The 17,200-nt window shown below is 36.3% G+C and overlaps 1 protein-coding gene across 1 annotated transcript; it reads left to right on the plus strand.

Annotated features, from left to right (window-relative positions):
- Window positions 1–4,168: 4,168 nt before the first annotated feature.
- LOC112166644 (epidermis-specific secreted glycoprotein EP1) lies at window positions 4,169–5,746 on the plus strand. The gene has a single exon (XM_024303517.2). The coding sequence runs from the start codon at window positions 4,241–4,243 to the stop codon at window positions 5,528–5,530; it is 1,290 nt and encodes a 429-aa protein (XP_024159285.1). The 5' UTR covers window positions 4,169–4,240; the 3' UTR covers window positions 5,531–5,746.
- Window positions 5,747–17,200: the final 11,454 nt, after the last annotated feature.

The raw sequence follows: 17,200 nt of genomic DNA on the forward strand, positions 1-17,200 counted from the left end.
TCCAACAAACCAGAAAACAGTTTAGAAATTTTAAGGATTTCCATTTGTTTTTTAGTTTAGAATTTGGTTTCGGATATTAATATTTAGAGCAAACAACGTTTTACAGTTTTACTGTCAGTCACACCTTAACCTTAAACTCTTTTTGAAGTAATCATTGGGTGGCAGCTCACAAATCTAAAAAATAAGTGTTGATCTTCTATTTTCAGCTTATTATGGCATTAATGTGATTATATTTATTTACTAATAAAATATTGTATTTGTGGAATTTTGTAGGAAACGAAATCTGATGACGAAAATAACATCCATCGACCAAATTTCCAACAATCTTAAGAGTAGATCTCGTTGGTGGATGTTTCCTTGTGAAAAGCTTGGACATAAAGATAAGTCTAGTATTCATTTAGTTGTTGCGAGTATAACTCTTTCTCATTAAACTTATTGCCTTTCTACTCCAAAAATTTGAAAAGAATATATTGTGAGTTGTTTTGAGAATGATAGTATTGACTCATCTTGAGATATATCTATGAATGAGTTTGTTCTTCTAGATTTAGAATTATTAGTATGGCAGTTAGCTTCTTGCAGATTGCAAAATGTCCATTGCATTTTAATCATACATTAAGCTTCAATTTTTATTTTATTTTGGCTTATGATTATAAGGTGTGTGCTTAGCATTTCAATTAAGATCTCAATATGCCCAGATTGTTATTAATCTATTGCATTCATTCCTTTCCTTGAGGTCTGAATGGTTGTCCGTTGAAAAACAAAACAGTTTTGCAGTCTTACATTATTGTTTTGCTCCAATAAGATTTTCTTGTAATACTATTTATTTTGCACGGTTACGGTTACAGTTACATAAATGATTTTACTATAATTTATCGTCTTTTAATATATGTTACGATAGTAAAGTGTATATATTTTAATTACTAATGGGTTTTCTTTTGCATTTGAATGTTGATAATGTGCATTTTTTGGTTAGTAATGCATGGAGCATGTGCTACCGTTAATTTTAGTTTAATTTGCATTCACCTCATTATTCAATGTATTGTGTTTGTAACTTAAAAACTAACCGTTTTTGCACATTTACTTTTCTATATTAATAGCTGTATATAATTTTTGTAATCATTTTACTATTTTCGTACTATTTATTGTGTATCATTGCTATTAACCTTATGGTTTAGCCTATTTTCTATGCATTAAAATATTCTTTACCGTTATAACTATTTCTATGCATTAAAATATTTTTTACCGTTATAACTCGAAAAGTTATTCCTTGGTGTTGCCTTCGGAATATGTCCCTTCAAAAGTTTAAATGTTGCCTTCGGATTATTGTTTCTTCGGAAATAATAAAGTTGTTGCCTCTCAATATTTCCATTGGCTCTTGATTAAGACTGATGCCTCGGTTACTTGAAAAATAAATGTGTTCTCATGAATAATGCATTGAGAAATTATTTTGTCAATTTACATTGACTGTTGCCTATAGTAATTTGATGCCTCAGAATATGAATGTCCCTACGGTTAATGCCTTCGAAAAGGAAAAAATAATAATGTTGCCTTGAAGTTTGGTTACAAGTAATAAGGGTTGCCACATTTACATCTTAAATGATGAATCGGACCCTATCCTATGGATTAGATATAACAGTTGCCTTGATACTTTAATGGTAATGAATATGGTTGCCTTGAGAATTTGGTTACCAAGAAAATAGTTGCCTAATTATACATTATCAGTGCTTACACGTATAATGCAGAGACAACAAGTCTCTAACATGATTGCCTAGCCATTGACGGCATCAATATTATACCACAATTATATATTGTTGCTTACTCTAGTAGTTGCTCGGAAGATTAGCTCCATATATGCTGCCTTAAGGTTTTGGGTTGTCTTTCGAATTTTCGTTGTCTTTCGGTCAATGTTGCTTCAAAACAAATAAGTATATGCATTTTTTATTCATTGACGCCTCGATATCGTCCTTTATGATGATGCCTTGAAAAACTATCACATTAATTGCTGCGTTCGGTTTGCTTTGAGAAAATGGACATTCAATGTACCTCCATGATCAAATTTAATTTTGATCAAGAATAAATAGACATTTGATGGCTCCAAATGTGGGTGTGACTAAGGTATCTGAAGTCACGAAATCGGTAAATATTGTTCCCTATTAAATTCCCCTGTCCCTGACATGCGAAGATTCATTGCCTAAATATATATGGCTTGATATAATCTTGCCTATATAAGGCTGAGGTCAATTCAGACAAACTAAAAAAATGTGGGGGTCAAGGAAAGACAAGAAAAAATGGGCTCTTATATCTAAGTGAGATTGGATAACTAAAAATCCAATGAAGATTACTTATTGTTGAGATTATTTAATAAGCTGTGTAGGTCAGAGTTGATTTTGGCCAATACTCTGACAAAACCACTAGGCTAAAGGCCAAAACTAGTGGTTAACACATCGAGGGGGATGAGATTATGCCTATAACAAAGAGCAAGAGTGATGGTAACCCAACCTATGTGAATGGCGATCCCAGGAAGTAGGTTCATATGGGTAACAACAAGTCACTTGTTGATCAGTGGTGCACTATCAAAATAAAATTTGGAGTCCATCCCTATGGTGCATAGATAGTGCTTTAACTGGAACGTATAAGGATAAACTTTGTTCTTAATAAGTACCATAGCCCTTACACATGGGTGGTGTGTTTGATTCCAGTACACACTTGATAGACTTACCTATATGAGTGTGGAAGTTGAGCCGCTTCCTATGAAACTTGGGCAAGTCTTCTAGAGCACTCATGAATATCCAGGTAGGGGCGCATGGCCTATTCGTGCCCACCAGCGGAAAATGCTTGATTTCGAGAGTTCAGTGTGGATGGTAGTTCTCTGATTCATATTAAGAAATTTTGGTTCATAGAAAATTTAATTTTCACCAAATTTGTGTGGATCACAATTATTTATCCTATGGCTGGTTCATACTCCAAAAGACACCAGTTTAGAAGCATTGGATTCTGATTTTCCTTTGGCACTCTATAATTTCCTTGTTCAGTTAGCAGCTTCCGTATTTTGAAATATGTGGGGGATTGTTGGAAATTTTGATTGTGTATTTCAAAATACTTTGTGTAACTCCCAATTCATTGAAAAATTATTTACTATACATTTATTCTAAACGTTACTAATTCATTATGGTCATAATATTAAAGCATATTATGGTTACGGGAGTTACAATTTTTCAATAATTATCTTATTAAATTTGCATCATATCTCTAAGTATTTTCATCTACTATATATGCATGTCACTTCTTGCTCTTACACACACAATAAAATTCATTATCTTCTATATTTCTCTCCATAGCCATTTCTCTAGTGAGTTCATACATATTCTAGAGTGTTCCTTGTTCTTGCTCTTCCATAATGCCAAAGGAAAAAATCAAGCATTTCTAGGATCCAAGTTTGCGAGTGTACGCTTACAAGGATTAACGGTTGTTGTACCCTGCAGGGTAGGGCGCCACAAACCTGCTACACCGAGACATTGTCTCCGAGGTGCGAAATCTACTCTTAAGGGCAGTGTTCACACGCCTTAACCTTAAACTCTTTTTGAAGTAATCATTGGGTGGCAGCTCACAAATCTAAAAGATAAGTGTTTATTTTCTATTTTCAGCTTATTATGGCATTAATGTGATTATATTTATTTACTAATAAAATATTGTATTTATGGAATTTTGTAGGAAACGAAATCTGATGACGAAAATAACATCTATCGACTAAATTTCCAACACTTTAGACTCCATAGAGTTAATTTGCCCTAATATATGACCAAACTTTGTATCTGTACACATGCATGTAGTGCCCTGCAGGCGTAGTGGGTAATGGGGAAGAGTAGTATGTTTAATGCTGTCGACCCATACACGTTACACAGATAGGCATTAATCGTAAAGAAGTTTTTGACTGAAATATATATATATATATATATATATATATATATATATATTAATAATATTATATCAGTTCAATAAAGACTTTCTATAATTGGGCAGCTGTGAAGGGATTTGATCAAATCGGGCGTCTAGATTAGTCGGTACATTAATGTCAACACTAACATTATATTTAATAAGCCCATCCCACAGAATATCCAAATCCAAATCCACATCCAAGTTAAGGAGAAATGATAGGGAGCATTCAGATCCAATGACTTCGATATCAGTATAAATAGAGGGTTATCTAAGCAGTAATCTACAGCTTAAACCAAGCTACAACATGTCTTCCCCTACATTTACAAATCCATTGCTCTCCCTGTTTCTTTTCTCCATCTTTGCTTTCACTGCTCAAGCTCAAGTTCCTGCAAATGAAACTTTCACGCTTATCAATGAGGGAGAATTCGGGCCTTATGTTGTCGAGTATTTCGGAGACTACCGTATGCTGCCTCAGGTCTTCAGCTCCCCTTTTCAGCTTGGTTTCTATAACACCACCCCTAATGCCTTCACTCTTGCTCTTCGTATGGGTTTGACACGTTCGGAGTCACTCATGCGTTGGGTTTGGGAGGCCAACCGTGGAAACCCTGTTGGCGAAAATGCCACTTTCTCTTTGGGGACCGACGGGAACCTCGTCTTGGCCAATGCCGATGGCCGTGTGGCGTGGCAAACCAACACTAGCAACAAAGGTGTAGTAGGTTTCACATTGCTTCCCACCGGCAACATGGTCCTATATGACGCAAGGGGTAACTTTGTTTGGCAGAGTTTTGACTCCCCTACCGACACTTTGTTGGTGGGTCAATCTCTACGAGCTAGCGGAGTAAGCAAGCTTGTGAGCCGGGCGTCGGAGAAAGAAAACAAAGATGGTCCTTACAGCCTGGTCTTGGAGCCAAAGGGATTGCTTTTGTACTACAAGAGCAGCATCTCCAAAAAGTCACTGCTCTACTCTCAATTCACTAACATTCAGCAGGGAACTTTGGATAATGTGACGTTGAACAGCGCCACTGATGATGGTTTTGTTTGGGACTTATCTTTATTGACCTCGGGTGGAAACAATCTCTATCTAGCTAGACCTAAATTCAATGGCACCTTGACATACCTCAGGCTCGGAATTGATGGAAACATCAAGCTTTACACTTACTACGGCCAGGTAGATTCATGGGAGCAGACCTTCACTCTTTTCGACAGGGACTCAAACTTTGAAACCGAGTGCCAGTTGCCGGAGCGATGCGGGAGCTTGGGCGTTTGCGAGGACAACCAGTGCGTTGCTTGCCCAACGTCTAACGGACTATCGGGTTGGAGCAAGACTTGTGCGCCGGAGAAGCTAACTTCATGCAAGGCAAACAGCTTTCGCTACTACAAGGTTGAAGGTGTAGATCATTTCTTGAGCAAGTATAATACAGGATCAGCTACAAAGGAGGTCGACTGTGGTAAGAAGTGTAGTTCCGACTGCAAGTGTCTGGGCTACTTTTACAACAGGGATACGTCAAGGTGTTTGATAGCTTATGAGTTGAAGACCTTGACCAAAGTTGCAAATTCAACACATGTGGGTTTCATCAAGGCACCAAACCACTAGGATATATGCATGAACTGATGGACCTAGCCAGATTACTTATGATTGTTCTAGTTGGCATTGTCCCTGCCGTGATGTTAACCATTTCTTTTTGTCATTGAATTGAACTCATAATGTCATGACTTAATTTATTCTTGCATTCTCAGATCAACACTTCCTTTTAAACCAACGAAAGAAAATAAACATAAAGAACATGCATTTGGATGCTAATTATATGTCGCATAAAAATTGTCAGCTCAAAGAATTGCATGACTAACTATATAGAGGTACTTGATTCTATATATTTTTAAAGTAAGAGAATTTTGAGTCCTTATTAATTATGTTTGTTTTATTAAAATTTGAGCTTATAAGTTTGAACACTAAATTACAGTTCGTGCATGTGTATATTATATAATGAGATATTGGTGAAATTAATAAGACATAATTCCATAAAATTCATTCGTAATTTAGTGGAATGTGGAATTGCCCAGTGTTAGTGAAGATACCCTCTAACATAACTAGCCCAAAAATCGTATACATAACCCTAAACAGTCCAATAGATTTCAACCCATTTTCTGTTTCTGAGAATGAAGATAGATGCATACATTGAGAACTTAATTGGTTCAGAAATAGAGTTATTGCTTTGGATCCAAAGCTTTTGTACTCTTTAGTCATTTTTATACCACCTTCTCCACGCATGGATTCTATAGCTAGCTTGGATTTTTCAATGCAATGGCAGAGTTTGGTTTTCGGTTGCAAACATCATATTTATCTATCACATCCTATGATTGGTTCTCTTTCAAAGCGATCCATTGATGATAGGAAACCGTGGGCTTTTCGATCTAATTAGTGACATATTTTTCCTTGGCAGCCGCTAAGATGGAAGAAAGATTGTCAAAAAAATTGGTCCAAGATATATTTTGATTTTGATATCACCACTCCTTTTGCTTATTTGCGTAACTTCATCAATAATTATTGCTATGAATGTGAATCCAGACCAAAAGGACTAGTCTCCAGTGCTATACAACTCATTGTGGCAATGACAAAGAGATTGATTTAACAGATAGTCAGTCATCTATTGTTGCAGTAGCTGCAATATTAGCATTAATTGATGGTCAATTAACTAGATTGACTTTTGGAGCTTAGGCCATCTCCAAATGATGGGTTCAAGGGTCATTTCATAAATTGTAGCCTTTTTATATATATATATATATAGGAATTTTCTCAGGTGCGGATGTCCGTACTGAAATTTCGGTACGGATTTCCTGTTTTCGACCACTTTCCGGCCACATTTTTACATCTTAACCGTTCAGTTTTTAGGTCCTAGTGTATAGATCACCTTTACAATATTTCAACCAATTTGGTGATCGTTAAGGCATCCAAAACTGCAATTTACCATTATAAATACGAACGGTTCCGGTTAGACAGATTCGGTCCGTTCGTGTAAATTGCAGTTTTGGATGCCTTAACGATCACCAAATTGGCTGAAATTTTGCAGAGGTGATCTATACATTATGACCTAAAAGGTGAACGGTTAAGATGTGAAAATGTGGCCGGAAAGTAGTCGAAAACAGGAAATCCGTACCATCCGCACTGTACGGATGTCCGCACCTGAGACGGACTGTGTGTATATATATATATATATATCCAACAACAACCAAGAAGATGGTTAAAGGGTCATAAAATGGCCAGACGGTTTAGAAGAGGGCCAAAGGTAGCTCTTTAGCTAGCCCAATCAAATTTTTTTTTTTTTTTTATCAAAACCAGATCAAAATTTAAAGGGATCATTCTCTCCAAACGCGATCGGCATATGGCTGTTAAAAAACACTATAGATTGGACAAGTCGCAGTTTGTCACTGATTAAATGACAATTTAAACTCATCTCATCTCTAATAAATGTTTTTAATTATGTTTGTGTGGTTTCATTTAGCTTTTCATTTGTAAGGGTATTATTCCAATAAATGTTAATTTCATCAATCTAATATTACATAAGTAAAAACCAAGCATTGGAATCATAACAATACAATTATTTAAAATAGATAACTCCCTAATTTTCCTAATCCTCATCTTCATTAGGAATCCAATTTGTGTTTATGGGGTCATCCATATGGTTGGGGTTTGTGGATTCACCCGAAGAGAAAGATGGGGAAGGGACACCACCGATGAATGGTGGTTGTGGGAAGCCACCGGGGAAAGGAGATTGTGGATAATACCCACCGGGGAATGGTGGTTGTGGATAGCCACCGGGGAAAGGAGGTTGTGGATAAGGAGGTTGTGGATAGCCACCGAAGAAAGGAGATTGTGGATAATACCCACCGGGGAATGATGGTTGTGGGATGTTAGATCCACGGGTTGCATCTTCAGCTTCTTTCTCTGCAATTTTTTTTTTGTTTTCTTTGCCAGTAATTCTTTTTGGTTGGCGTCATCTTACTTGTGTCCATCTCCATAATACGCTCTTCCCTCTCTTGAATTTTGAATGCCTCGTTTCGCATATCCATTTGCAAGCGTATATAATCTCGTTGTTGTTGGTCACGGAGATGTCGAGCATATTCCTCATCACGTTTCTCCTTGGCAGACATCATTGATGTTTGGTTGGTTGCTATAGTCTCCACAGCGACTGTCAGAGGACTAGAATCATTAGATGCTTTCTTTCCTTTCCGAAGAGCTTCTTTGGCAGCCTTCTTTCCTTGAGGCCTCACCGAAGGATTTGGAGTTGCATCGGCGTTTACCTCATCTGCATCTATGTCCAACTGGACATGAGAATCAGGAGCGGATTGTTGTGTGTGCATCCGTTCAGTTTCTCCCCTGGAGGTTCCTCCATCCGAAGAGGAATGGTTTGGAATGTCTTCAAATTGTTGAAACCCCTTAACAAACTCGTAACATTCTAAATTAATGAAATCACCTTTTTTTGTTTTCCTTTCGATTTGGTCATCGCAGCTCTCCACAAATCTTGTGCTTGACGTAGCTATTTAATTTAAACAAAAAAGTATAAATCTATTAGTACAAATATAAACGAGGTACAATGTATCAACTATTTAAGTATAAGGTGAGTATAATGTATAATTTAAATATAATGAAGTCTAAAGTATGATTATGAAGTACTAATTTGAAGTATAATTATCAACTAAATTTTTATATATGAACTAATAATTAAAAGTATAATTATCAACAAAATATTTCAACTAATAATTTAAAGTAAGATGTATCAACTAATTAAATTTTAATATACACTAAAAGAATAATAAAAATTAATATTTGTGTTACACTACAAATTCATACCTCATCAATTATATTCGCACCACTCTTGTACCAAAGTTTCGCTTGCCTTAACGCACAATGCTAAGCATAGAGTTCAACTTTCAAGGTTTTCCACCTCCCTTGAAAAGCTTGCAATGATCGGACATATCCATCCCAATGTTCGGCATAGTGTTGGCGTACCTCTAACCATAGATCATCTTTTCTTCGTTCCGTACCCTTTGCCTGATCTTGGCTAACAGCCCTCCAAGACTTGCACAATTGAATGTCTTCAATAGTCTGCCAACGTGTCCCGTCAATACTTGGATCTCCTACGGGTTGGACAATCGTATTCCCTCGTACACTCATATTCGAATAAAAAAATTGTAGAGTATGAAAGCTATGAGGAGAAGGAGCAAAAAAATTTGAGGAAGTAAGATAGATGATTTTTTTGGTGTGAGAGGTAAATTAGGAGGTGAGGTATTTATAGGAAATTTTGGTTATTTTTATTTTGTTACCGTTGTAATCTAACGGTATTGTTTTTTTTTTTTAACCTCTGCAATCTCCAGCCGTCAGATCCATTTCATAATCATAAGCAACGGTCCAGATCTGTGGACCGTTGCATTCAAATCTGCAGCTGCTCACCAACGGCTACATGCCACGTTGCCGCACATATCCACAAAACAACAAAAAAATGAAAGCAACGCGCCTGCCTTAATTGTCGCTGCTAGAAGACAAGAAACTGACTTCCACTCACCCCCGAGGCGCGTCTCCCCGAGCTGCTTTGTTTTGGGCCAGGCTGGCATCCTGGGTCACGGCCTCAGTCAGCCTCCTACCCGAGTTCATGACCTGGGCCTCCCACTGTGGTTTTGCCCTCTTTCCGGTGGAAACATGAACAGGATCATTCTGGGTCAGCAGCTGCTGCTTTTGACGTGGTGCCCGGGCAATAGGATGCCCGGTGAACTTGCCCTAATGAACAATTGGCAATCAATTATATTCTAAATGAATGGCTAAGATTATTTAATTGTTGCTTGGCAACGGCTGGGTTGGTTTTTGTTTCTTTTTTTTTTTTTTTTTTTTTTTTTAAACAGTAGGATTTTCAAAATCTCATGTTTCCCTACGTTACTATCACATTATATTGAAAAAAAAATATATATATATATATAGTTAATGATAAGGATACTCTATCATTTTATCTTATTTTGATAAGACGGCAATGTAAGTCGAGCAAGAAATTTTCATACACGTGTGACATAAATCTATTGGGACATCAATATTTTGAATAAAAAGTTTAATAGTAGACAAGTTTTCTATAACTGTAGGCCAACTCTCTAAGTCATAGATTACTTCTCCCTGGCGTCAAATTCATGAAATAGCTCGCCTGGGCTGTGTATCAATTGTTAGGCTAGATTCAAGCAACAAGTATATTATATACAATGAGGATAGTGATATTACTTTGATCTTTGACTAATTGTGAGTAGCTAGATCCCCATTTAGTACACTGCTGTCCCAAACTTGGAATATAAAATAGGATTAATTTCAATTTACCCCTCTGAGGTTTGGGGGTGAAATTTTTCACCCCCTCTACTTTCAATTTTGAATTTTTACCCCCTAAATTTTTCAATTTCAATCAGTCTTGTTCAATTTTTACTGTTCCGTCCAAATTGGACGTTAAGTTTGACTTTTGAGGGCTAAAATTGTCATTTCAACATAAAAAATTAAAAAATTAATTAAATTTTTTTTTTCTGGTTTTTAGTTTTTAGTTTTTATTTTATTTTTTTTTTTTTTGTCTTCAACCTATACACCACAAATTATAATAGGTTTATAAAAACAAAAAAATATTTTAGGTGGTTGAAAGCCGCTAACTGGTCTACGATATTTGTAATATATCTCCGATAAAGTGAAGAATTTTAGAATATATCCCCAATAAAGTGAAGAAATATCTGTAAAAAATAATTTTACACTTATCTGTAAATAAATATCTATATATCCCCAATAAAGTGAAGAAATATCTGTGTAAAATCATTTTTGGTCTGCGATATTTGTGATATATATCCAATATTTATCTGTAAATAAATATCTGTGTAAAACTTCACTTTATTGGGGATATACATATATTTACTGGATAAAGTGTAAAATCATTTTTTACAGATATTTCTTCACTTTATTGGGGATATATCCTAAAATTCTTCAATTTATTGGATATATATCACAAATATCGTAAACCAAAAATGATTTTACACAGATATTTCTTCACTTTATTGGGGATATACAGATATTTATTTACAGATAAAGTGTAAAATTACTTTTTACAAATATTTCTTCACTTTATTTGGGATATATCCTAAATTCTTCACTTTATCGGAGATATGTCACAAATATCGTAGACCAGCGAGCGACTTTCAACTACCTAAATTACTTTTTACAAATATTTCTTCACTTTATTTGGGATATATCCTAAATTCTTCACTTTATCGGAGATATGTCACAAATATCGTAGACCAGCGAGCGACTTTCAACTACCTAAAGTATTTTTTTGTTTTTATAAACCTATTATAACTTGTGATGTATAGGTTGGAAATAAAATTTTTTTTTAAAAAGAAGAAACAGAACAAAAAAAAAACAAAGAAAAAGGAAAAAAAAAAACTAAGAAACAGAAAAAAAAAAAAAAAAAAAAAAAAAAAAAAAAAACTTAAAAACAGAAAAAAAAAAAAATTAATTTTTTTTAAATTTTTTATGTTGAAATGACCATTTTAGCCCTCAAAAATCAAACGTAACGTCCAATTTGGACGGAACAGTAAAAATTGAACAAGACTGATTGAAATTGAAAAGTTTAGGGGGTAAAAATTCAAAATTGAAAGTAGAGGGGGTGAAATGTTTCACCCCCAAATCTCAGGGGGATAAACTGAAATTAATCCTATAAAATATATCCCCAAATCTCAGGGGGATAAACTGAAATTAATCCTATAAAATATATCCATACTTAATCACCATGGAAGTGCCCATGTCTTATTCCAAAACTTTAGCATATAAGCCCTATCTATGTTTTCTTTCTCCGTTGCTCGGCTCATGAGCTTGCTTACTTCAGCTCGTAGATATTGACCCACCAACTATCTGTTGGGTTGTTGGGTAGTCGAACTGTCAAAACTTTGCCAAACTAAATTTCCAGTTTAGTTGTAAAGGACCATGTTTCTGGTGGTAAGCAACTTAAAGCATACCGCGTCTTTGATTGGCACTGTTTGTTTGCCAAGCCATTGGCGGATTAGCGTTGCCCAATTGCATTTTCGCCAACTCGGTTTCCCTGGTTGGCCTGCCAAACCCATTGCATGTGGGACTCCGAACGAGTCAACCATTCCGGGAGCTTAAGCCTGAGCATGCAAGGAGTGAAGAGATAGAAAACAGTGATATTAGTGTTGTTAATCCTGAAGTTTGGAGGTAGACCCCTGTCAACATTTATCCTAAAATTGAACCAGAAAAATCTTTGTTTGTTCGATCATATTGACTTGGAGTATCAGTTTTAGCACCAAAGATTGATTAGACACACGCCAAGTTCGTTCATGTTCGCCTCATGTCATATTTCTCTTCATTAGGAATGCTGAGAACCACCTCTTAATTAATCCTCCAAATACCGAGTGAAAACGATATGCTAGGTGTGATTGTATCCTCTCTTGGGTAATACAGGCTAAACCCGTTTTTTTTCCAAGAGGACTAAGAAAACGGCCGGTATCAGGGAACTGATCTAGTATATGCAAATACATCTTGATATATAATTATGTAGTTCATAGCTCTAGCTAGCCAGCTGTAATAGGACCATAGTCTTCGATCTGTTCTGTCATTTCCTTCATATATTCATAAGCATGCCTTTTGTGTTCAATTTCATATTTCTTCAGCCCCATTAGAGTCGGTGTATTTTGGATTATATATGTCGTATCTCGTATGTAACTTATGTTTAGCATGAGTGCTTTCACTTCACAAGTCAGTTGATGTGTTTAAACTTTGAACATGAAATAGAGTTTCCAGACCAAAAAGAAATAAAGGGATCAATTTTTTTTTTTTTTTCATCTAGCTCAAGAGCTAGTTTTTATTCTCCAGCCGATGATTTGATCAGGAGCCTATTCATGCGTTGATCTTCATAAATATGACATCCATATCAAGGGTTTGTCTATTTGCGAACCTAGTGGAGGGTTGGTTGTTTGCTCATTGTGTTATATATTGTTAACCATTGATCTTGCTCTTTGCAGATAACTATTTCAGTTTATGATACGAGTGAAGTGACTCAGTCTTATATTAATATTGTAGGAAAAACTCTTCCTGCTGGACGAATGGGATCGTTAGTGAGTCCATATGAGTTGGAGATCATTATGTGTTAGAAACAGCTTATTGGAAGAGTGGATCACGACCCTAAATGTAGTGTAACAAACAAAATTGCCATATTCATGATCATAGTTCGTTCAATTGTAAAGACAAACCAAAGAGCGGCGTCTGTTTCCTGAGTTAGAAGCTATTCTTCGATCGATCTAATATTTAGTGGTTAAAGTAGCTAATTGTACTTGTTTGGTCCCTGGGGTTGAACTCGTGATAAATTTTGGAAGAGTAAAGTGCAGCTATCTCCTCTGTATCTGTGTTTTAATTTTTACTTTTTTAGAATCGGATACTTCTTGAATATTTCAAGTAGAACACTCATGCTTTTTGGACCATTTCAATGATAGCACAGTTGCACACATTAATAAGGCCAAAAGCCAAAAAAGATGGACCCAACCATATCCATATGCCAAATTAAGCCACAAGAAATACAGGCAGTCAATGATTAATTAAGAACATATAAGAAGAGATACAACATTAGTTAGATAGGGTTGTTGAAATCTAGGAAGGTGAAGAGGGAGTTCATATTTTTTAAATATTGCTTAATCATACAAATTGATAGTGAAGAGATAGCAGATTTCCTTCACTCCAATATTTGATCATTCTGTGAACTTGATTGAGGAACCTACATTGAGTTGGATGGTTTTACGGCATTGGTTAATGTTCCATCGTTTAAAGATTAGATACAAATACCCGCTTGAACAAGGGAAAGGATTCAAAGACTTGATGTATCAATCGCATATAAAAAACGTCGTCTCGTATATCAATCAAATATTCTCAGAGGATGGCGATAGGTGTTTGGTGGATCCATAATGCGGTGGTGGGACTGGTTTTCTCCTCAAGATCCGGGTTGAGGATTTGTGGGTCTGGGATTGTGGTGATGGGTGGTCTCCTTTGCTAATGGTCCGACGGCGGCGACGGCACGACAATGGTGGAGGCCCGACAACGATTTCACCATCGCGGCCTGGGATGAGAGTACGAGATGGATCCTTGCTGCCCTGGCCTTCTGGGCCTGGGCTTTGTTTTTGGGCACAATTGGGTCAAGGGGCATTATGGGCCTAGCTTTAATTTTTATGATTTATTTTATAGTTTTTTGTTAGTAGGATGTGGCTTTATACCGGCAATAAGTCCCTCCCGAGTTAGGGTAAGGCGAAGCAGGTTGTGTCCCAATTTGTACACTTTTGTGTGCCTTGTCTGCTCTGGGTAAGATACAAGTTCCTTAATTCGTCAAATGGTCGCAATCTACTAATGATAAGGTGAAACAAAGTGTCGTCGGATTTTATCCTCCAACAGCAACATATTAGGAAAGGTATACTTTTGGTAATTATGTTTTATTGTAATCAAGTTATCTTTTCGTTATGTCACAACTATATTAAAGCAAATAGAGTAGCCAATAGAGCACTTTTTACTAGTTTGTGCCTATTTGAATACATTTATTTGGTAGAAACTCCTGATATCATTTTAGGACATTCTCTAGATGCTTATTGTAATCAGAGGTTTAGACTCAATATCCTCCCCTTTATTCGGCACTTCATTAATTAAGGTTTGAGGACAACCGCACAAGCCATTATTTATTCCAAAATAAAAAAATAAAAATAAAAAGATCTCAAGACACAAACAAATTCAAAAATCAAGAAACAATGGTAGTGTTATTCATTAATGGTCCTCGATCATTCCTATGAAACAGGACTTCACGTATTCCTATCAAGTCTGGGAGTACACCATGACCTTGATTCTTGAATCCAAAAATTTCATGCCTGATATGGATTCCACCACTGATGGCAAGGATGATTCATTTCATCCGAAAACACATGCATCCCTAGTTTTGAAATGGCGAATTCAATGACCGGTCTAAAATTGAAGACAAAGTCATGATAACTCTCATCAACGCTAGATGGTACATGCATAACACTCATACTTCTTGGACCATTTCAGTTTTTTCCAATATCACAATCTAAATGTACACATCAACCCAACCAAATTTATATGCCAACCCAGAACAAATACGAGCAGTCTTTTGTTTTTTCGGTCCGGAACAAATACAGACAGTTGATAAGTGAGAACATATAATTAGAGATACAACATCAGCTAGAGTCGTTGAATCCAATTTTTGAAGACCTAGGATGATGAAGAGGGAAATCATGCATAATTGATATTGAGGACATGCAGATTTACTTCACTGGAATATTTGATCATTCTGTGAACTCGATCGATAGTCACATACATTGGGTTGGATGGTTTTACTAGATTAGTTAATTTTCCTTCATTTAAAAATGTGAATGACTCTTATGTTGAACGATAAAATGGGTCAAATTCATGACATTTAATATTTTTCAACAAATCATTTTTCATGAATCATTAAAAATATACACATGCTTAAATTGGCATCTTCGAAATTCAATGGAATGTGCTGAATCACACAAATATGGCAACTACCATTGCGATTGTTTAATCACATGGTCCAATTAAGTCCATGACAACATCCCCAAAAACGAAGCATGGGACATTTCACATTTTTATTTTCGTTGAATCAATGAATAATAAGCACTTATTTAGAGAATTAAGCGTGGTTGATAAGCTGTCTATAATTAGAAAATCGACCACCCCTTCATACATTGATGCATTCAAATTATCAATCAAAACGTGCGAGGAAGACTTGCAGGTTGCAACTTGTTTACCCAAAAAAAAATAGGGAAAATGATCATTTACACAATTTTGGGGTTAATTAACTCCACTTACTCAAATACTCTAAGAGATTGTCCACTTACTCAAACACTCTAAAAGATCATTTCCCTAATACCCAATTAAGTTTTTTTTTTATTCATTTTTATTTATTTTTAGGATAATTTTGCCCTCTCCTTCTTTGTCACTTAGAGAGAGAAGTTATCGGAGACCTTGCGGACTCCGGTGACCAGTGGCCGACCACAGACACAGGTGACGGACTCCGGCGATCGGTCATCGGAATCTCTAATCCAGCTACCAAACCAGTGACCGGATTCCGGCATCCGAATTTATTGCCCCCTAATGTATTCTCAGTAATCATATTATTGCCCAGCAATAGACATGTATAACTCCTCAATAAAACTTTTTTTTTCATTCTTCTTTCTTCTTTCCTTATAAGCCTTCTGCCAAATTTACCAAAAAAAAAAAAAAAAACAGAATGACTCCTCCGTCCACCAGAACGACGCCATCCAACAGAGTGACGTCGTCCAAGCCCTGCTAGCGAAGCCCAGACCCAAACTTGGAGCGTGGAGATTCGGAGCTTCCCGAACCTCTGACGAACAAAACAGGCGTCACCTTTGTCCAGATCGGCTCCGACGAAATGTCCTGTGCATCTACTAACCTCCGCCATTCTGCGTCTTCTACACGACGAACCAAAACCGAACACAGTAGTCGCCGATCCTAATTCAACACTAAATTGGCACGAATCACCGATTGTATTCTATATTCTGAGCTCTCGGAGATGACCGTTTTCATTGTTAATGGTCCAACCTATTGTCTCCGCCTCGATCTTGGAGATGCAAGACTCGTCGGGGGTCTCAGAGGCCACCAGAAATGGAGGAATTGTAGAGAGAGGTTGGGCAATTTAGGGTTTGTAGTTTAGGATATGAGTACAAAGCTGTGTGTGTGTGTGTGTGTGTGTGTGTGTGAGAGAGAGAGAGAGAGAGAGAGAGAGAGAGAGAGAGAGAGAGAGAGAGAGTTGCAGATCGGAGAGGCATGAGTGAGAGAGAGAGAGAGAGAGAGAGGATGGCATGAGGTAGTTTTATTAATTAGTCTGAGGGTAATATTGTTATTTAACTGTTAAATTGGGTTAGTGGGAATAAAAAACTGTTGTTAGAGTAAGTGGAATAATTTTGACTCATTTTTGTGCTTTCGGTCAAGGTCCCAAAAAATAAGCCAAAACGGTTGACTATCTAAGAACTAAAAATTGAAAGAATATAATACAAGAACAAAAATAGGTTGAATTGTATACAAGAAAAACAATATAGTGTTAGAACTTAGCGAAGAGGGTTGAAAAATTAAAATATTAAAGGATTTGTAAAATGAGTATGACATCTCCGTTAATCTCATGTGAGGAATGGCGAAAAATCGAGCTCT

This window comes from Rosa chinensis, chromosome 5, assembly GCF_002994745.2.
Source record: "Rosa chinensis cultivar Old Blush chromosome 5, RchiOBHm-V2, whole genome shotgun sequence".
Classification (NCBI taxonomy): domain Eukaryota; kingdom Viridiplantae; phylum Streptophyta; class Magnoliopsida; order Rosales; family Rosaceae; genus Rosa; species Rosa chinensis.

Bases quoted from the DNA above. Each gene is read 5' to 3' on its own strand.
- LOC112166644 (XM_024303517.2), top strand. From the start codon at position 4,241: ATGTCTTCCCCTACATTTACAAATCCATTGCTCTCCCTGTTTCTTTTC.